This window comes from Centroberyx affinis, unplaced genomic scaffold, assembly GCF_046629955.1.
Source record: "Centroberyx affinis isolate AG114_WGS23_722 - 3 ecotype Tasmania unplaced genomic scaffold, CSIRO-AGI_Caff_v1 ptg000028l_1, whole genome shotgun sequence".
NCBI lineage: Eukaryota > Metazoa > Chordata > Actinopteri > Beryciformes > Berycidae > Centroberyx > Centroberyx affinis.
The window spans coordinates 122,165-144,740 of NW_027278742.1; the positions used below are offsets into that span (position 1 = coordinate 122,165).

General features: G+C 40.8%; 1 protein-coding gene across 1 annotated transcript; it reads right to left on the reverse strand.

The window, feature by feature from the left end:
- Positions 1 to 6,509: 6,509 nt before the first annotated feature.
- LOC139641186 (NLR family CARD domain-containing protein 3-like) lies at positions 6,510 to 22,124 on the reverse strand. Its single transcript, XM_071515467.1, has 11 exons — positions 21,929 to 22,124; positions 21,424 to 21,594; positions 19,804 to 19,923; positions 18,681 to 18,913; positions 16,777 to 18,583; positions 15,217 to 15,390; positions 14,072 to 14,245; positions 10,625 to 10,798; positions 9,584 to 9,757; positions 9,347 to 9,393; positions 6,510 to 9,096 (listed from the first exon to the last, which is right to left on the reverse strand). Exons 2-11 carry the CDS (start codon positions 21,552 to 21,554, stop codon positions 8,510 to 8,512), a joined length of 3,621 nt encoding a protein of 1,206 aa, XP_071371568.1. The 5' UTR covers positions 21,555 to 21,594; positions 21,929 to 22,124; the 3' UTR covers positions 6,510 to 8,509.
- Positions 22,125 to 22,576: the final 452 nt, after the last annotated feature.

The following is a 22,576-nucleotide window of genomic DNA, read 5'->3' on the forward strand; positions in this document are numbered from 1 at the left end:
TTGAGAACCACTGCTTTACAGGACTTAAGGAGGGGAATAGTGAAGGTAGTCATTGATTAATAGTCATTGATGAAATTCTAGTCTTAGTTTGGATATAAAGGTAATTATTGATATCCTTCTAGTTTAAGTATTGATTAAATTCTAGGTTGAAATTTCATCTTTTTGAGTTTAAGTTTTATCTTTTTACTGCAATCATGGGATTTGATTAAGTTTAAAATCTAAAATCACTAAATAAAAAAAACATTTAGTGATACTGAATTATTGATTTGCTACTGAAAGGGATCATTTGTCTATTTATTTGACTGTGTTCCCTTGGACTGCAGGGGGATGATTATTGAGTGTGTTTGATTGCTTGTAGATTGTATTGCCTCATTTAGGGTTTTTCCCCCTGTCAGTCTTCTTGAGGGTTTTTTGTCCTAAATGTATGGCTAGTTTAGTTACCCACTGTGCCTTTTACTCTTCCCTTGTCACCGGTGGGAAGAGATGTTTGACAGGTGTGTCCTGCGACCTCCGTCTGAGTAGGCATAGGTTGGTTTTTTTTTTAAATTATACGATCAGTCCCTCGGCTGATGGACAGAACTCACAGGACATACTGGAGAGGTTAGTCACATTCCCTTGTCCTGTATGTTATAGGTATGTTAATGATGATCGTGGGATTATTGTTTCTGATTATGTTACTGATTGATTGATATTTATTTCATGCATATATGTATTTACCAGTTTGATCACTTTTGGGTAAATTTGATTGAATTATCATAAGTGTGTTAAAAATGTTAATTAGAGACGATTGTGGAATTGTATACAACCGACCAAGTTGACCTAAGTGTCACTATGTGCCTGATGTTCCTGCTACAAGGCCATTTGTCTCAGGGCATCATATGTCTAGGTCAGCTATCAGGCATGTGGACATGTGGAATCTTGTCACCTGAAGACCATACTATCTGTCATTACGTAACAGACCACTATTATAGATCACAGGTCTCTCTCAGACTAACATCACTGACTGTTGTTTCTCTCCAATGATGCATCATTAAACGTCTACTAATTGATCAGATTGACTCCTGTCTGTTCTTGTGCTCCAGTATCAATATCACCATTAATGCTGCATACGAGATCAATTTTATGTTCTGATAACATTCATTTTGATGTATTAAACAGTTGAAGGAGCAACTTCAGCAATGACGTCAACTGAAATTTTGGTAACACTTTCTATGACGGCCATGTCTATAATGCATTATAAACATACTAATAATGTGTTATAATCTGCTTATAGCACTGTAGAATTATAGTTATAAGCACTCATAAATATTCATAATGCTTTATAACAATAATCATAACACATTATAAAGCATTTTATAATGACTTATAAGGTCAAGTATCATAATACTTCATAATTGCTGGTCATTTTTTTTTTTGCAAGGATCATAGTGTAATTCTCATAGTTGTAATAATTTGAGTCAATTTAGTCTTTAGAGTGAGTTTTTTGGGGAAACATTACATTAGTGAAATTTAAATGTCCATTATAACAGTGATTATAATGCATTATAAAATGATTATAATGTATTACAACTATGAGAATTATAATACACTATGATTCTTGCAAAAAAAATGTCAGTGAGTGACCAGCATTTATGAAGTATTATGATACTTGACCTTATAAGTCATTATAAAATGCTTTATAATATGTTTTGATTATTGTTATATAGCATTATGAATATTTATGAGTGCTTATAACTATAATTATACAGTGCTATAAGCAGATTACAACACATTAAATGTTTATAATGCATTATAGACATGGGCATCATAGAAAGTGTTACCGAATTTTCTTTTTTTTTTTTAAATACTCTTGTAAACACAGAGCCACCTGTATTTTTTGAGGAAGAACGTAATAAAAAATGTGATTATGAACGCATGTTCCACTTTAAAACTTACACTGTAAAGCCTCTCCGACAAACCCATTCTGTTAAGCTTTGTAAATTGTCATCACATGATTCAGACAAGTCACATGCTTATGGCCGCCATCGCTCAATCAAACATACATAAGAGAGATATTGCCTGGTTAAATAGAGAAAAAGAAACATAACAAACGGGTAACCTATCCATATGTGCTTTGATTATCAATTTCAAATGAATGTGATGAACCACTTTTTAAAGCCATACACATTTTTTGACATGTGCCAGATTGATTTGTTATTTTTATTGTTTTTTAGTAGGAGATTTCTCCTTCATATACAGGTCTGTACTGAGCATGGTATCCTTATGCATCAGCATCCATTAATGTTAGCACTGAAGAAGCTCTTTTACTCTTAGACATGGCTTAAACTCTTCACTCTCTACTGAAACATATTTCCATAGACATAAAATCCACTATAGGCATTGCATGATACGTTCATTTTGGAGATTCTCTTATCCAGAGCAATTTATAAAGCAAAGTGTTGATTTTCATAAAATATCATTACAAGATACCATTTAGGATCCCATATTCCATCATAATGAGATATTACATGAATACTGAGTAGTATTATTTTCTAATACCTCTTTCTGTGTGAAACACTGACAAACTATATGTAACAGAGTAATGCCAGGGAATAATGTAACTATATAAAGTGATGTAATATAGGTAAATATTACAGGATAAAGCTTGAGATGTGCCTCAGACATGGATGACTAGTGGCTGAGCTGCTGATTGGATGAAGAGAATAGAGGCGGGGCTTGGAGAGAGTGAGACAGACCCGACACAATGACAGAAATGCTCTTAACAAACATCCTGTCACTTGGTGAATTCTTCTACCAGAAAGTAATTGGATTTTCCTACATGCTGTTTATCACTGATGTGTGTTTGATTCAGGGCTTCAGTGGAACTACACGTGCTACAGCTACATTAAAAGCCACTTACAACAATTACAACAATTATTTGGGGTTATGACTTTGGAAAATGTTTTTACACAACAGCAGATTTAAAAACTGCCTACTGCTGGCTCACATTATATATTTTAAGAATTAAAATAGCTCAGTCCTTATACCACAAAGATACCACAGATGCTCAAATATTTCCCCATCCCAACATACAAATGTGTGAATCTCATTCATTGTTGGGGTCTGTAACAACGTGTTATGTAATAACTCTACAAAATTTAATAAATTTTAACTTCATTATGTAATAACACCCGCATTTTGTAATAATCTGCCGCATTTTGTAATACACAGCTTGAACGCAATATGTAATAAATGTGTGTGTGTGTGTGTGTGTGTGTGTGTGTGTGTCTCCTGACATTTGTGTGTACCAGTACTTAGATGTTTGTGTCAGTATAACACTCAGTGTCGTGCAGTTTCTATGTCTCTATGAACCCTCAAGTGCAGTTTCTATTAAGCTAAGGCATACAGTGACACTTAGAACTACAATGTAGTTTTGACCAATGGAAGATACTACTAATCTACTGAACTAATAGTATCTTTTTAAAATTAATTTTGAGTCAGTATGATTCATGCTAGAAAGCATAAAATAAACATTGTTGTTATAATGTTATAACGATTTTTATGAATGAAGACATCCATTTTGGTTGGTTATTACATAATGCACCATATTATTACATTTTCATCAAAAAAAAAGTGCAACTCCCATATTTTGTAATAACCACCACAATATGTAATAATTTATTACCAAATTCGGGGAAATTTATTACATATCGCGTTCAGGCTGTGTATTACAAAATGCGGCAGATTATTACAAAATGCGGGTGTTATTACATAATGAAGTGAAAATGTATTACATTTTGTCAAGTTATTACATAATGCATTGTTACATTCATCTAAAATGTGTTGGGCAGATACTATGAACCACACTGCATCACCATGCAGAGATGAATGAATCCATTAAAATATGTGGATGTAAAGCGTAAAAAAGAAAATTCTTCATATCTCATGAGGCACCAATATCTTTCACATAAAATATTTAAACTTAAATACGTAAGTAATAAATTAGACAGACACCTTTTTACTGTCTGGACCAGGACTGTCCGGCTCGCATCCAGAAAGCCAGGGCCTCGGAGGTCTATCCTCCGGTATGACCGGCTGCAGGGGCGTGGTGTGGGCGGAGGTGTTGGAAAGATAAACCCAGCATCCGCCAGATCAAGGACAAAGGCAAAGGATCTGTCAAAACGTACACTGAATTACAGTTTCCGAATTACAAAAAAAAGACAGAGAGAAACACAGAAGCCTTCTGGGCGCTGTGGTGTGTTTCCTACTGAGCGTCCAGCTTGAATAGGACTACTGGTTTTTTGTTTTTTTTTTAGTTGTACCTGTTTATCTCTTGTATTATCTTTTATTCCTATTTTTTTATTATTTTTTTCGGCACACACTTTTATGTAAAGTTCGATCTGTTTTTAATTGTATCTCTGTTTGTTTGTGTGTTTGTACCTGTTTACCTGATATATAACCTTTTATTCCTATTTTCTATTATATATATTTTTTTATTTATTTTTATTTTTCTATCATTCATTGTGGTAGTTTCACATCACTGCTTTTGGGTTTTATTGAATGTAAAGCACTTTGTAAACATTGTTTTTAGAAAAGTGCTATACAAATAAAGTTATTATTATTATTATTATTACTGAATGGAAACTGTCTGATAAAGACAATATTTAAGACATTTATTTTGCAAACCGTCTTTATCACTGTAAATGTATGATGTGGTATTGCTATGCAAATAAAAAAAACAGACGACACTGAGTGGATACTTCACAGTAACATTTTCAGGACAGATGTATAGACAGGTACTTGGTACTCGTTTTTCTCTGAATTCGACTCAGTTGTCCTTGCAACTGTTTTATACTTGGCATACTTGTTTAGGAGACCGGTTAGTCGAACATAGAAACACTATCCATAACAACAACCAGGATTATGCTATGGCTAAACATTTTGCAGAGTGTCATCACAGCAATTATTCACTCTGTGTGTATTGAGGGTCTGTTTCTCAAACTAGAGACTCTGATGTAGGCTACTTGTAGCTTCGCGCAGTTGTGCATCTTGGCGTTCCACTTCTCTTTCTGTCCTGGTTAGATCCAGTTCGCTCTGTTCTTTCAAGACAATAGTGCACACCTTTGTATGAAATCTTCAGTTTCTTGGCAATCTCATGCATGGAATACATGCATGGGGACAAAAAAAATGACGTGGAAATCCGTACCTGGATCCGTACAGATTAGTAGCCTAAACCAGTGATTCTCAACCTTTCTCATATCAAGGACCCCTAATAGTCCACATTAAGGCCACAGACCCCCATTTGATGAGATTTTGTCTCTCGGACCCAAATCTGAGACTATTTTTTATTGTTGGATATGATTTTGTCCATAATTCCAAGACTATCTGTATTGTAGGTAGAGGGATAACAGTGAAACTATGATCAAAACAGTCATTCTACATTCTCTAATTGTGTTAACTTCTTGTAAATGAAATAATGGTGAAGTTTAACAATTCATCCATTTTCTGGGGACCCCCTGGAACCTCCTCAAGGACCCCTGGTGGTCCCCGGACCCCACGTTGAGAACCACTGGCCTAAACCATACCCTCGGATCAGGAATCCGTGCCCTTGGATTCGCTATCCAGGTCCTTGATGAGGTAGATGCGTTACACATGGCCAGAATAACCAGAAAACAAGACTTCCGGTTTGGGCGTTTAGTCTTGAAAAAAAACAAAAAAACGCAAGAGTTTAAACGTGCAGAAATACAGTTTTAAACCAATTAATTTGTATTTAATCATCAAATCCAATAAATGAGGACCCAAATTAATATTTGATGATAATATTGTTGCTCTTAGACTAGATTGGACTGCACAGGTTACCTTTCATTACTAGTGCACAAGTTATATGTCACCTTGGTGAATAAAAGTATCAATTTCTTTCAAAAACAGAAATTTCTCAGCGATTCCAAACTTTTGAACGGTAGTGTAAGATTTATAGATGTATGCATTAATATGCTTTTTCTACAAGCATGATTTATAGGGAGTAAATAGGTTTCATATTGTCACCAATTTGGGAATAAGAACTTGGATCATAAATTAGACCTACTGGGGTGATCAATCAATGGTTATGGTTCACATATAGGCCTAGGTGCCTAATGGCTATTACAGCTCATTATGCCAAGCTGTGCGTAATGGCATTATGGCAATATGCCTCACTGAATATACATAGACCTAAAAGTAAAATGGTTTACGAATCCTAAATTGTGCCCACAGATTATTAAACTGTGTGCACAGATTTTCCCATCATTCTTTTTTTACCAGAGCTAGTATCTGTTTTTTCTATGGTCATGTGTTTTTTGTTTTAGATTGGACTGAGTTTTTGCTACACCTGCACACACAGACACACACACACACACACACACACACACACTGATTTTCTTTATCCTTTTCAATATATTGGACTTGCAATTGAACTTCCTTGTGTTGTGTTCTATGCGTTCTGCTTTCTTGCATTTAATTCTATGCATTGTTGCATGAGACAAATTGTATCATTCTGGTGCATGTACTTTGGGTGGTTTGACAACAAACTTTATTTGTATAGCACATTTCATACACAAGGCAAATACAATGTGCTTCACATAAAACAGAAATGCATACACACACTACAACCATTTAAAATGACATTAAAGGAATAGTTCACCCAAAAATGAAAATTCTGTCATCATCTACTCCCCCTCATGCCAAATGAAACACAGGTGAAATTTGTTAGTCCATATAACACATAGGGAGGTTGCCAGCACAACTTGGTAGCAGCCTTCTCCAAAACAACTGAAGTCAATGGGGACCTGTTCTTTAGAGTTGCATAAAGAAATATGCAAAAAATAAAAAAAGGCAAAAATAATTACATATTAAAGTCAACAAAATCTGTTTAAAACTATGCGGATCAAACAATCTTCATTCAACATTTATTCCTGTAGAAAACAAGACAGATGTTTAGCTTGGAGAAGTGAGATTGATCAAATAAAACAAAGATTCAAAGGAAAAATATTTTAACCTGTTAATCATCAATAACTGAGTCTCAGATGAAAAACAATAACTTGATTCTGTCTAGTGAAATATCTCATTCATTTCATTTTCTAAATAAAACAAAAAAAATGCTGAGGATGAAATGTTCCTTACTGAAGGAGGGGGGGTAGTCAGTCAGTATCCCGCACCATTTATTTCTCAATTCAATTCAATTCAATTTGCTTTATTGGCATGAAAGTTTAGTTCTGCTCTGTTTCCTTCTCCCAGGACAATTCCCAGTCTGGACTTGTCATCCAGCTCTTTGAAGTTGGGAAATTTGGGAGCTGAGTTTGTTAAAGAACTTTTCTCTGGCTGGTTTGAATTTTTCACATTTTAGGAGGAACTGCATCTCCGTCTCGACCTCACCTGTCCAACTGTGACCACATGTTCTGTTTTCTTTTGGTTGCCATGATTTCTTATGTCTTCCTGTTTCGATTGCCAATTGGTGGTCACTGAGCCTGTACCTGGTGAGGATCTGTCTCTGCTTCCTATCTCTGACAGAAGAGAGATATTCTGCTAATTTATATTCTCTGTTTAGGGTCAGATAACATTCTAATTTGCTTTGACTTTTGGTTTCTTTTTTCCAATGTTCCAAATAGGTTTCTTTACATTGATTAATAATTTGGTTTTATTTTATTTTATTTATTTCTCTATTTCTCTATAAAACTAGTCCAACAACAACAACAAAAACAATTGACACATTTCTGTGCTGAATGAATGAATATTCAACATACTGCAATATTAATCTATGAAGGTAGTCCCCCACGGGTCACCTGGTACAAAAAAAAAAAATAAATGATGTGGAAATCAGTGGGCACAGTTTTCTTACTATTTTCTCCTAAACCGTGCCCACGGATTAGTAAACCATATGCACGGATTTGTAATATCTACGCTGGTAACATCAAAGAGGGATTTTAGGCCTACAGTGAGCAATAGCCATTACACACTGCTTGGCATACATATAGTGAGCTGTAATAGCCATTAGGCACCTCGGCCTACTATATGTGAACCATAACCATTGATTGATCACACCAGTAGGTCTAATTTATGATCTGATGTGTGTTTTAGTGACAATATGAAACCCATTTACTCCCTATAACTCATGCTTGTGGAAAAATTATGTTAATGCATACATCTATAAATGTTATATGCAACGCTGTGGGCCGTTGTGATGTCCCTGTTTGACGTTACTAATGCAGATATTACAAATGCGTGTGCACGATTTACTAATCCATGCGCACGGTTTACTATTCTGTGCGAATGGATTAGCGCGTATTACCTCCTTGGTCTCCACCCGTTTATTCAATCCATGCCTGTCGCTGTTTGTTTTTTACTCCTCTCTCAGTGACGTGTGTATCTTCACCAGCTTTCATAAACTTCCTTTCCATATCTAGCTGCCACACCACGGAATTGGTGCTATGTACATGGTGATAGAAACTTTACTCTTAGTAAAGTACTTTACTGAGAAGTAAAGCTATATGAACTATCATTTCAGCAGCTGTCTTTGGTCAGCAGTGTGAGTGTTTCTCTCTCCCTCCTCTATCTGACAGAGAGACACTGAGGAACCAAACACAAGCCAGAACCCAGGGAAGAGGGGTTCAGTGAATGTGGAGTAGAAGGTGTGGATGTGGATCAGTGTGTCAGAGGAAACACTGTAGAAGGACAGAGAGCCAGCAGGCCAGTCCAGATACACTGCTACTCTGTTAGAGCCAGAGGAGGGGAGGGGGGAACATATGTCTGTTTCTCTGTCATTGTGCCAGGCAGAGTAACTTTTACCAGAGCAGAACAGACTCCAGGACATTTCATTCCTTCCAAACCCACAGTTTTCACCCTTTCCTTTCCTTCTGATTACTCTGTAAGCCAATCCTATATAAACCACTCCTTCACACTCGACCTCCCAGTAACGGCAACCAGTCAGACCATTTCTACACAGCAGCTGTTCCCAGCAGTCAAATCTCTCTGGGTGATCAGGATATGGCTGCTCCTCTCTGACCTCTGCCACGTTTCTGTTGTCTTCAGACAGGAGGAGCTTTCTGTGTGCTGTGTTTGGGTCCAGTGTGAGTTCACAGGCATCTGATGGAGAGAACAAGACTCAATACAGCAGCAGCTTCTCCTCTAATAAACCTGTTGTGGTTATTTGTTGATTTATTGACAGTTCATTTCTTAGAAGTTTCATGATGGCACATGATGTCAGCCATCATCCTGATTCACAGTAGCATCTGAATGAATGGATGTCACATACTGTGGTGTAGATGGACTTTCCATCTCAATAGCTAAATGTGTGTTGCTTTGTTTTCATGAATCAAACTAAATACACACTTACACTTCCTCAGACATGGTTTCAACCTCTGCATTCCACCATGGTCCAAACTGGAGGAATAAACAGGGAGAAGTCAGATCAGCAGATTCTCTTTGATGATGGAAACATGGGCATTTAACCTTCCATATGATTTCCACTCATATCCACCATTAAACATGAAACTGTATTCCTCATCTTCTCAGTGTGACAGAGAAAATGTGTGTGACTCTCAGCCTTCTAGCAGACGTTGCCTCTCCATACCTGAGCGAGTCCAGTCTCCAGTGTGGATCCTCCAGTCCAGCAGAGAGCAGCTTCACTCCTGAGGCTCCTGGATGATTGTAGCTCAGGTCCAGCTCTCTCAGATGGGAGGGGTTGGAGCTCAGAGCTGAGGCCAGAGAAGCACAGCCTTCCTCTGTGAGCAGACAGCCTGACAGCCTGCACACATGATCATATGATATTGATAATTCAATTAAAACGTTCTCGATTTCAAAATAAAAGCAGCTCGATAGCGTTTAATAACAACCAGCAGAGTTCCTCTCTTAAAGAACAATTCAAGTCATTTTCAACCTGGGTCTTGTTTTCCTAGTTTTTGCTGTCATGATGATTGATTGTGTTCACTTCCTTCACTGCAGAGCTTGACATGGCTTCAGTTAAACAGGAGCGCTGCTCTCCAATTCACACACACACAGCAAACACACTCTCTAACAGTTGAAAAAAGTGATTAAAACACAATAACACTCACACTGCGGTTAAACATGTCTTTAAATAGCTGTGACTGAAAACTTAATATCGCCTGATACGAACATTTTCATCATTTTAACATTTTCAGCCATATCACCCAGCACTAATAGTTTATTTATACAGGTCGTTCTGTACAGGTTTTCTGAACAGGAGATCCTAGCTCTCAGTGTAAAGTCCTTGTTGCATGTTGGATTTTCTCATTAGCACACTGCTCTGAAATTACTTGATGATCACTATGATAATGCAAAAACTGTAATTGCCCCCAATATTAACAGTTAACCCAAGGATCTGGTTTGTGTTTTCATTTCAGTTCTCAACTCAATTTGTGACATAATGTGACAAGTCCTTTACTTTAGGTTTCAATACCAGAGGCAGTAAGGAGAGGAAATAATGAAATATTCTCACAGAGGATAGAAACTAGTGCTAAATGTTGGTATCTCAGCTGCTTTCAAAACTCACAACAGAGGGAAAATCCTACAAAGGTCAGGTATTTCAACTCACAATGTGCATGTACAGCAGAATTTAAATGGTGATCTGTTGAACAGCATCAGTAATACTGACCTCAGAGTCTCCAGTCTACAGTGTGGACTCTCTAGTCCAGCAGAGAGCAGCTTCACTCCTGAATCATGCAGGTCGTTGTTACTCAGGTCCAGCTCTCTCAGATGGGAGGGGTTGGACTTCAGAGCTGAGGCCAGAGAAGCACAGCAGCTCTCTGACAAGCTGCAGAACCTCAATCTGAATAAAGAATAAAGCATGTAGCTATCAAATAAAATACACCTGAATGCTTGCAACAATCCATTGCTTCATAATCCAATTATATCTGTTCAGGTTTATAATGTGTAGCTCAACATTGTTATGCCCTAGTCAGTGGACTTAAAGGAATAGTTCACCCAAAAATGAAAATTCAGTCATTATCTACTCACCCCCATGCCGATGGTAAGTCGGGTGAAAAATACTGCAACGTTGTTTTGCTGTGAAGCTCCAGGACTGTTTTGTGGACTAAGAAACTTCACCCGACTTTCCATCAGTATGGGGGTGAGTAGATAATGACAGAATTTTCATTTTTGGGTTAAATATTCCTTTAACAATTTTGTTAGTGTGGATCAGCATAATATCAGCCTTATAGGATCATCAAGCGATGAGGATAACCCGAACCTATCCAGCCAACGCTGCGGTTCGGTGCTGGATGTCCATCCTGCTGGATTTTGAGGAGGAAGGGTCAGTGGGAGAGGAGTTTCTCTTATCCAATGAGGATGACAATGACTGCTCATTTGTGCTGCTGACTCAACATGTCAGTGACAGTCCTCTCAGCGTGTCGGTCGTTAAAAAAGTGAGGAAGGGTACAGCTTCCACCTTCAGTGTCGACATGCGCGACGCGTGTAAACGTGGTGCCGAGATGCTGGAAATTCCATGGCCTGCTGTCACAGTGGAGGTCCCCTGATCTTGCTATGAGGGGTAGAAATTGCCCCAGGCCAAGAGGGCTGCAAGGCAACTCCTCCTGGCTTTCCCAGAGCTCCTAGAGGGGGTATCCTCCTCCTGGTGGGAGCACCCATATTCCAGCAAGGCCCCCATACCAAGGGCATCTTCCTTAAAATTTGAGGGGCTGGAGAGACACACCATGGGCCGCCTGCCACTGATGGAACCATCGCTGGTGGCCCAGGAAAGTCGATGGCTAGTCAGAAGGCCATGGGGAAAAAGAAGCCATCTTAGCGGTCTACCCCGCTGCTGGAGGGATGGCCAGCTGTTCCCTGTTTTCCCTCCCTTTGTTCTCCTGTGTGTCCCAGGTGGAAACCCCAGGTGCTTCCCCTCAGCATGCACCCCCCTTGGTGTGCTGCCACGTTTCAGCCAAGAGGAGGAGACGAGACATTGCTCCGGTGGCAGGCCAACCCCTGCCCCCCCCACACTCACACTCACACAATTTCCATAAAGGAAATTAAATATACACTAATGCATCCAGGCTTTCAGCCGAGGGCAAAACGGCCCAGGAACGCTGTCCCAGTACTTACAGGTTGAGCATGCGCAGTAGCGTCTGGTCGCACCGATGAGCTTCGGCCACTGGAGGGCAGCAGCTCGTCCCTCCCCTGTCTTTAAATGGGAAAGAGTTGGGTGGCTTGCACGGTGTCAGAGTGGGTACTGTAACCAGCGGTTACAGACTTCAGTTTGCCACGGCCCCACCTCTGTTCAACAGGGTGGTTTATTCCTGGGCAGAGGGGGAGTCGGCCTGCATCCTACAGGAGGAAATCTCCTTGCTTTTGGAAAAAGGGGCGATAGTGAAAGTACCACTCGAGCAGAGTTACAGTGGCTTTTACTTAAGATACTTCCTGGTGCTGAAAAAGGGGGGACGTGGGATTCAGCCTATCCTGGACCTGCGTGCCTCAAATAGGCATCTCAGAAAATACAAATTTTGTATGCTCACACACGCATCTCGGCTGTGTTTCGTACTTCCAGGCGGCTGGTTCACGTCCGTCGACCTGATGGATGCGTACTTTCACATCTCGATATATCCTCCACACAGGAAACATCTGAGATTTGCATTTCAGGGCATGGCATATAAATACCTGGTGTTGTCATTCGGGCCGTCTCTCAGCCCCAGGGTGTTTGTGAAGTGTACCGAGGCAGCTATAACTCTGCTCACACAGCGGGGGATCCGCCTGGCCACCTACCTAGACGACTGGCTGGTGCTGGTGCTGACGTGCTCAGAACGGGAGGCTACGGCTCACACACACATTCTAATGGCTCACGTAGCTGATTTAGGCTTTACAGTGAACAGGGAAAAGAGTTTACTGACTCCCAGGCAAACGGTTGTTTTTCTGAGGCTGTCTCTGGTGCGTTTTTTGACCCATCTGTTGATGGAGCGTGTGAGCGCATTCAGAGCCACGTTGGCCCATTTCAGCATGGGGAGGACGGTCTCCTTCACATTGTGCCTGAGACTGTTGGGCTTGATGGTTTCAGATCTGCTCATGGTGAGAGTTGCAGGCTACAGATGAGAGATTTACAGCATTGGGTGGCCTCTCTCAGGCTAGACCCGGTGCGCCATGGCTGCCGCAGGCTATTGGTCTGGGCGATGTGCGTACGCGCTCTGCACCATTGGAAACAACAATCTTTTCTGACACAGGGCTCAATATAGTGAGAAAGCCTCTGCTTTGTATATTGCACTGGCATATTCAAGCATGGGTCTTCAGGCCCTGGCTGGTTTACGTGCACACTCTATCAAAGGTTTAGCTACCTCTTGGGCCCTGTTTAGAGGGGTCTCTATTCAAGATATATGCGCTGCAGCTAGCTGGTCCTCGCCTCTCACATTTGCGAGGTTTTATAAGTTGGATGTCACTGCCCCGACGATTGCTCATGCTGTTCTGAGGGTTGGCTCTGAAGCAGATCAGGCAGGGTGATCCAACATCAAAGTGTTGATAGTCAGTCTTCGAGATAAGCTATTCTGGCAATACAAGAGTTTCCATATCCTACAGTGAGACATCGAAATGAATGCTATGAAAGAGAACTTTAGGTTACTTGCGTAACTCCGGTTCACTGAGTAGCATGAGTGAGACCAGACCACCCTTCTTGCTGGTGGGGTGAAGCGAGAAGAGGTGTGTTTTTTTGAATGACGAGTGATGCAGCGACAGCCCTATATATAGGATGAGGGTTCTGATGCACATGTCACAACTGCCAGCCACTCAGGGCTGGTGTAGTGGAATAAATGCTTCTGAAGATACATGGGGGAGCGTATCCCATAGTGAGACATCTCACTCATGCTACTCAGAGAACCGGGGTTTCCTAAAGTTGTTTACTTGTTCATTATTCATCACCTTCTATCTACAGGACCACTGATACACCAAGCAAATTTTGATGTACGAACAAGTGTGGTTGTGGTGGTGGATGAATAGTTGTGAGACGGCATTCGATTGATTCTAACCAATCACCTGCAGTGAGCTAGCCTTCCGACCCAGCAAAAGTCACAGAAGAGAATCAGCCATAGTCAGCTATTCCTTCGTCACAATCAGTAATACTGACCTGAGAGTGTCCAGTCTACAGTGTGGACTCTCCAGTCCAGCAGAGAGCAGCTTCACTCCTGAATCCTGCAGGTCATTGTTACTCAGGTCCAGCTCTCTCAGATGGGAGGGGTTGGACTTAAGAGCTGAGGCCAGAGAAGCACAGCAGCTCTCTGACAACCTACAGCCACTGAATCTGAATAAAGAAAAAAGCATGTAGCTATCAAATTAAATATTCCTGAATGCTTGCAACAATCCATTGTTTCATAATCAAATTATATCTGTTCAGGTTTATAATGTGTAGATCAACATAGCCATGCCCTAGTCAATGGGCTTTATCATTTTGTTAATGGAGCAGCATAATATCGGCCGTATAGTATCATTCCATCTGAAATCATGCATGTAATATGTAGAAATTTGCTTTATCCTTCTAAAACTCGCACATGATGAAATTACCATTTCAGTTATAAGCTCTGGTTTAATGTATATTCTAAAGGCAGCACGGGTCATCATCAGATGGGGCCACAGTAGCTGTTTTAGGGCACAGGATGTTGCCCAAGGGCCTGAAAATGTTGCCCTATGTCTCAATGATATTCAACTGGGAGGAAGTATCTTCTACATGAAAAGAGTCCAGTACCATTTGTGGACAGAAAGTCACGGGTCAAATGGCTGCATTCGCGGTCGTGCTAAACTAGGCTATAAGTTAAATACTGTCACCAAATCATACAGTAATGTGGGAGTAAGAAGAACACATCAGATCATAAATTAGACCTACTCATGTGATCAATCAACGGGCTATTATGGCTCACTATATATATGCATGCATTCCTACCGGTGTGTAATGGCAATAATAAGAACTCAAATTCTATTTAAATCAGGCCAAATGTACAAAACTACCACCATGTATTAACTACAGCTTGGTTTGTGAAAGTATAGGTGCAGAACCAAATGCAATCAAATGCAGGTATAGGTGCAAATTCATCATATTCATTCTATCATTTTATCATCTATCATTCTATGATTTCTAAAATAAGCAGTGCCTGTAAAACTCTCAAATCCTATCCAATTTCAGATGGAACGACTCTATACAGACGTTTTCAAATTAAGGGTCACCACAATATTCATATAATATTCATGTCAGCACAGAAATAAAATATATTGTCTGACCTCAGAGTCTCCAGTCTACAGTGTGGACTCTCCAGTCCAGCAGAGAGCAGCTTCACTCCTGAATCCTGCAGCTTGTATTTACTCAGGTCCAGCTCTCTCAGATGGGAGGGGTTGGACTTCAGAGCTGAGGCCAGGACTTCACAGTGAGTCTCTGAGAGTTCACGGCCAGAAAATCTGTGATTATAGATTTAATGTAAATTAGTGATTAATATAGCAGAGCTGAGACAAAACATACATACATGACAGCAATCCTGTAAAAAGTGTTTAAAAAAAAAGCGGTATGATAGAGATTTTAGCCTAGAAGATCATTTCAAATTCTGGTAAAACAACACAGGATTAACATGACACTCCTGTAGATTAAACAGCAACCATATCATATAATACTAACTGTAATGTAGACACTAACCACTGGAATATATTGCTGTCTGTTGTGATAAAATGTCAGTTTTCAAAACCTTTTAACCACAGCTCCTTGGCTGGTTTGTATTATCTTCCTTCAGCCCAAGGAAGAAACTATAGGAACTATAAAAACAACACTTAACTGTTAAGTCATAGCAATCAGTATAACTGTGTGTGTTCACTAAGTGGCATGATAGCTATAGCCGCAACAACAATTTTGCAACAACAACTCAAGAATATTTCTGGCTAATCACAATTGAGTTGCAATGTTTGGAATAAACAGGTGTAGGCACGACAGCAGAAAAGTGATGAATTACTTTATGTATTATTCCCAGAGAAAAGTAATTAGTTACCCTACTTATTACATTGTTTTTGCGTTACACCCTAAAACGATTGTGCTTGTTACTTGCATTCATTAGGTCAATAAATATTGTCAACCTAAGCCACATTACCAGCAGAAGTATCTAAATAATAGATAGATAACCTGTGCTTAGATAACCTTTGCTTGTTGGTTTACTGTTAACCTAGCAATGCTAATGTTTGCCTCATATACTGTGTAAATAGCCCAGACCTTGTATATTTGTTGATAGCCTAGCAATGCTAACGTTTGCCTCATCCACTGTGTAAATAGCCCAGACCTTGTATATAGATTAGCCTGAAGCAGTAGGGGTGAATCACCATTTTCTTTTAAACACTGTTTTTCCTCTGTTTTTGTTTAGTTTAGGGAGTCAGGTTTAGTAGATGTCTTTTGTTTGGTTCTTTTGTTCGCTCAGGGGTTTAGATAGGACTCTGGTCACGAAGATAGTTTGGTTTTGTTTGTTGTTTTGGCCTTTGGTTCACCCTGAAGTCCAGCTTTATAGACTGTAGGAAATAAGTGCAGTCTAGCTTCACTGTCTGCAAACTACACTCACTGTGTGTAGCAATAAATTGCTCACTTTTGCATTTTCATTCGCTCGTTTCTGGTCCTTATGTTGCGGTCTCTTTCCCCTAGACTGGGGCGTAACACACGTTTTGCCCAACACTGTGTACCACTGCTATGTAGAACAACACTTTTATAGTCTGTGTCTGAGGAACTATATATTTTTATTGTAATTCTTATGGCGTCAGGTATGAAGGTCACTCTACACTGTTGATAATGTTAATATTCACATCAGGACTAACCGAGCCTCTCTACAGTTCCTCACAGCTGGGATCAGTCTCCTTCGTCCCTCTTTTGATGTGTTGTAGGCCTTCAGGTCCAACACATCCAGAACCTCCTCTGACATCTGCAGCATGTAAGCCAGAGCTGAGCAGTGGATCATGGAGAGTTTTTTCTTGAATCTGCTCTTTGACTTCAGGAACTCTTGGATCTCCTGATGTACTGAGTGGTCGTTCATCTCCGTCAAACAGTGGAAGATGTTGATGCTTCTGTCAGGAGAAGTATTGGAGGAGTTCATCTTCTTCAGGTTGCTGATGGCTCTCTGGATCCTGTCTGGACTGCTCTCTGTCTGACCCAGTAGGCCTCCTAAGAGACTCTGGTTGGACTCCAGTGAGAGACCATGAAGGAAGCGGACAAAGAGGTCCAGGTGGCCATTTTTACTCTTGAGGGCTTTGAACATGGCTCTCTTCAGGAAAGCATCCAGTGATTGGTCCATGCTGTCATATATACCCAAGTTTTTTCCCAGGAATGAGTCCAGTACCTTCTTATCCCTGTTTGTGTAACAGTGGAACATGTAGACTGCAGCGAGAAACTCCTGAATGCTCAGATGAACAAAGCAGTAGACCGTCCTCTGGAAGAGCACACACTCTCGTTTGAAGATCTCTGTGCACACTCCTGAGAACACCAAGGCCTCTCTGACATCAAGACCACACTCCTCCAGGTCTTCTTGGTAGAACATGAGGTTGCCTTTCTCCAGATGTTCAAACGCCAGCCTCCCCAGCTTCAGAAGAACTTCCCTTTCAGTCTCCATCAGCTGCTGTTGACTCATTTCATATCTCACGTCATACTTCTGCTTCTTCCTCTTTGTCTGAACCAGCAGGAAGTGTGAGTACATCTCAGTCAGGGTCTTGGGCAGCTCTCCTCTCTGGTCTGTAGTCAACATGTGCTCCAGAACTGTGGCAGTGATCCAACAGAAGACTGGGATGTGGCACATGATGTGGAGGCTCCTGGATGCCTTGATGTGTGAGATGATTCTGCTGGACAGCTCCTCATCAGTGGATCTCCTCCTGAAGTACTCCTCCTTCTGGGGGTCAGTGAACCCTCGTACTTCTGTTACCCTGTCAACACACGCAGGAGGGATCTGATTGGCTGCTGCGGGTCGGGAAGTTATCCAGAGCAGAGCCAAGGGAAGCAGATTCCCCTTGATGAGGTTTGTCAACAGCACATCTACTGATGATATCTGTGTGACATCAGACACAACCTCATTGTTGTGGAAATCCAATAAAAGTCTGCTTTCATCCAGGCCGTCAAAGATGAACACAACTTTACAGACAGCAAGCTTCTCTGCTGTGACCGTCTGTAATGCTGGATGGAAAACATGGAGCAGCATGAGAAGACTGCACTGCTCATCTTTGATCAAGTTCAGCTCCCGGAATGAAAGCAGAATCACAAGACTGACATCTTGATTTTCCAAGCCCTCTGCCCAGTCCAGAGTGAACTTCTGCACTGAGAAGGTTTTTCCAATGCCAGCAACGCCCTTCGTCAGAACTACTCTGATGTGTGTCTTTTGGTCAGGTAAGTTTTTAAAGATGTCGTGGCACTTCATTGGAGTGTCATGGAGGGTCTCCATCTTGGATGCTGTCTCAAGCTGCCACACCTCATGTTGGGTATTAACCTCTTCACTCTGTCCCTCTGTGATGTAGAGTTCAGTGTAGATCCTATTGAGGGGTGTTCCAGTTCCTGCTTCAGCAATTCCTTCTATCACAAATTCACATCTGTTTCTCAGACTGATCTTATGCTCGTCTAAATCCTCCTGCAAACCGTCGTCCGCTGGAAGAGAAGAAAGAATAAGCAAGTGTTTAACAAATATGCTATTGTTTCCTGGTTTTAGAAATGGTGACAACAGTAGAAAGACCCCCAGTCTCACATTGTGCAGTGCTGGTTTGACAGGGTGTCTGCAGTCCAGGTCTTGTTCTGGATCTTTTTCCACACTGGGGACAGGTGGAGTCTCCTGAACCAAACTGGTCCCAGTATGAGGTGATGCACTGTGTGCAGAACCAGTGTCCACAGCTGGTAGAGACTGGATCCCTCAGGACCTCCTGACACAATGCACAGCAGGACAGCTGCTGCTTCACAACACCACGACTCCTCTGCCTGTCTCTGTGGAGATGAAGGCAATTTATTATTATGACTGAGCAGAAAAAAATAAGATTCAACAAAAAAACTAGAACCAATGTTTTAGCTATCTTTTATTTAAATTGTAAATGAAATATCAAGATTTTGCTCATACCATCTAGATGTTAAGATAGCATCATGCTGCCACAACATGTAAAATTTATCTTCACATTTATATCTGTCACCATAGTTGTAGTTTAATCAGTCAACACTGCACACCCATTATGGATATGTGTCACTGTGGCGATCATGGATGAACACAACATTGTAGGAGTTTTTCTGGTTTGTTCCATATGTAATTGTTATTTATGAATGCTCGGCTCTATTCAAACAACTTGCAGTCCCATTATATCAGCTTTACTGGAACTTGTTAAAGTGCACAGACATTACTTGATGACCTCTGACTACAGATAGTGTTAGTAGGGCACAGAGATTGATCACAGCAGTTAGGGCACCGATGGTAGAGTTAAAGCGGCAATATTCCACTACATTACATCTACATTATCAATCAATGTCTATATTTACATGTCTAAATCTCCTGTTTGTCTATAGCTGGTTTTCTGTGGAACCGTACGAACCATAGTGGAAGTTTACTTTGTTGCATTTTTAGTATCTACAAATCATTTTTGCTCCAAAGTTGTACTTGGAAAATATATCCAAGACAAAAATGTTGAACAGCTGTATTGCAGAGCAGTGAGCAGTTATTTTTCTCTTTCCAGTGTCTTTCCTTCATATCCTCACTATGAGCTTTGCTTCACAAATACAATCCTCTCATGGTGTGTAATGCAACAGTGAAGGGAAACAATTCTAAATGACAGAACAGAACATTTTTTCTTCATCATTATTACTCAAGTTTTATCAGGTAGGCTTCTTACTTTGTGTCTGAGGGTCCAGGTTCATTACTGAAGTATGGAGGTAACTCTTTGGACCGGTCACTCTTCATAGACAGACAGCTGGGGACTGGAGACTCTGCTCTCTGCCTGTGATACTGACTTCTGGAAACAGAAATGTTTTAAACATATCATTAGTTCTTGTAAAGAGAAACAGCAATGCATGTGACGCTGAACATTGTCACTTTTTCTGTCCGTTTAGTTCTTGCTAAGGTTCACTGCTGGTTATGTTCATATCCTAATCTGCACTTTCACAATCTGCTCTGTCAGGCTTTCGCTCCAGATCCTGCATCCTTTGTTGTAACTTCTCATTTCACCTTTTCCACATGGTATTGTTTTTTTTCCAGTATATCCTTCCAGCATATCCTGTCATCAACTTTTACCTGCAACTCAAGAGTTTCTGCCTGGATTGTGCATTGGTTAGTCTGATCAAGAACAATGTGATGATTTCAGAAAGGCGTTCCTGTTTTCCTGTCATGTGCCTTCCTGTCACTTTGCCCCTCTGTGTTTGGTCCAGAGCTTCAGAAGTAAACTCTGCCAGGTTTTGGATGATCGTGTCAGGTCCAGAACTCTGTACGGACTCTGCAGAGTCAGTCAGTCTTTCATCAAGACCGCTAACAGTGACTGAAGCAATTCAAAAGAAAAAGAGGTTTTAACTCTCAGTAGATCTGACTCGGTTTACATGGATTCAGTGAATAATCTGGCTACTGCTCATCAATCCACTGCACTGCTCCATGTTGTTTGCTTTGTAAATACAACATCCAGGTTACTGCGTCTGGTGACCTTTGACCTGTTCAGTTTGAAAAAGCCAAAAGAAATCTAAGGTGTTTACATGCCTCAATAGATGGAAAGATTGAGCAGAAATCTAGCTGATAACCAGGTTCTGCTTACTCTGATTATGAACTTAGTCTGAGTAAGAGAATCAGCTTAACATGACAGTTTCAGTCTTAGTATTGCCTTAATTGGGCTAAGATCCAATTATTAGTGCGCATGTAAACATACTTTATGTAGGAGCAGTTTAGTGGGTTAATCAGTGATTCCGGTAGTGAGTTTCAAGTTTAAGTTTCAAGCCACCACATGAAGAAATTAACGTAAAATTACAGTTAAAATTAAGTTTAACTAAACAAGTGAGTTTTACTTGATTAATTAAATGGCTGTAACGGCAGATGGGTTTTCTACAGCAGTGATTCTCATATCTCTTGTTAGATATGATTTTGTCCAGAATCCCATGACTATCTGTATTGTAGGTAGAGAGATAACAGAGAAACTATGATCGAAACAGTCAATCTTCTACATTCTCTAATTGTGTTAACTTCTTGTAAATGAAATAAAGGTCTAGTTTAATAGCAGATCAATTTGCTGGGGACCCCCTGGAACCCCCTCAAGGACCCCTAGTGGTCCCCGGACCTCACATTGAGAACCACTGTTCTACGGAGCCCGGGAAAAATAATGTATGTTGTGGCCTCGATTTTGTGCACACCACTGTATATCTTGGCATAACTTTTTTTCTCTCACTATGGCCACTCCTGGGCTCCATAGTTTTCAGTACAGTAGTGTAGGTTATCAAATAACATTTCCTCATTACAGTGTAACCAGTCCTCTTACTTTGTGTCTGAGGGTCCAGGTTCATTACTGAAGTATGGAGGTAACTCTTTGGACCGGTCACTCTTCATAGACAGACAGCTGGGGACCGGAGACTCTGCTCTGCCCTCCTCTTCCTCCACACAAACACTCATCTTCCGGACTTCAGTCAGTCTGAGAGGTAAACCGGAAACACTGGAGACACACACACACACACACACACACACACACACACACACAAACTGTATCAAGAACCCAGTCAGCACTGTTAAGCAAAATACAAGTAGGCTACCCCTTGTTTTCTTTAAATATGTCTAATTAAAAACAGTGATATCAGCCAATCAGGACTTTGTATCCACAGATGAATCATGATAAACTGTTCAGTTCTGACTCTTATTCCCTCTACAGTCCCACAGGGTGACAACTGACTCAGAGCCTTTTACAGTAAAATAATAATAATGTGTAAAAACAGACTCAGACTTTTACAGTAAAATAGGCCTAATAATAATAATGTTGTAATAACGCTCACCCTGTCTCAGCTTTCTTGTTCTTTTTCTGCTCTGCGGTCTCAAAATGGAGTCTGAACGAAGTTGCTTTACACTTTCAGTTTCACTGTTCCCCTCGCTCTTCTCATGTGATCACGGATTGCCAGATGTCCGGTTTTCAGTTGCATATTGTCCGGGTCCGGTCAGAAGGCTCGACCGGACGTTTAAATGTCCGGTCTCTCTCTCTCTCTCTCTCTCTCTCTCTCTCTCTCTCTCTCTCTCTCTCTCTCTCTCTCTCTCTCTCTCTCTCTCTCTCTCTCTCCTCTCTCTCTCTCTCTCTCTCTCTCTCTCTCTCTCTCTCTCTCTCTCTCTCTCTCTCACGCTGAATTGTGCATCCCCGCCGAGAATTGCACCCCCACCTCGCGGGAGCGCGCACAGCTATAGCGGAAACTACCAGACATTGTTCCAGGAGAACAAACAGGTCCCTGCTCTGGGGTTTTTAGCTACCGGGACTTTCCAGGGGGAGATAGGTGATCGAGCCGGCATATCACAGCCATCCATCAGCCGCACGCTCCCAAAGGTGTTGGATGGTATTATCAATCTGGCACCACAATATATTAATCTAGTATACATATGGGCATTTCTCCCGTACACAGAATTCACATACTATGCAGTTGGAACGTACTAGGCCT

Excerpts from the sequence above, each read along its gene's own strand:
- LOC139641186 (XM_071515467.1), bottom strand. The coding sequence starts at position 21,554 with ATGAGTGTTTGTGTGGAGGAAGAGGAGGGCAGAGCAGAGTCTCCGGTC. Across the intron at positions 19,924-21,423 it reads CCTGGACCCTCAGACACAAA|AAGTCAGTATCACAGGCAGA; the intron begins GTAAGAGGACTG and ends TTCTGTTTCCAG. Across the intron at positions 10,799-14,071 it reads TGTAGACTGGACACTCTCAG|ATTGAGGTTCTGCAGCTTGT; the intron begins GTCAGTATTACT and ends TTCTTTATTCAG.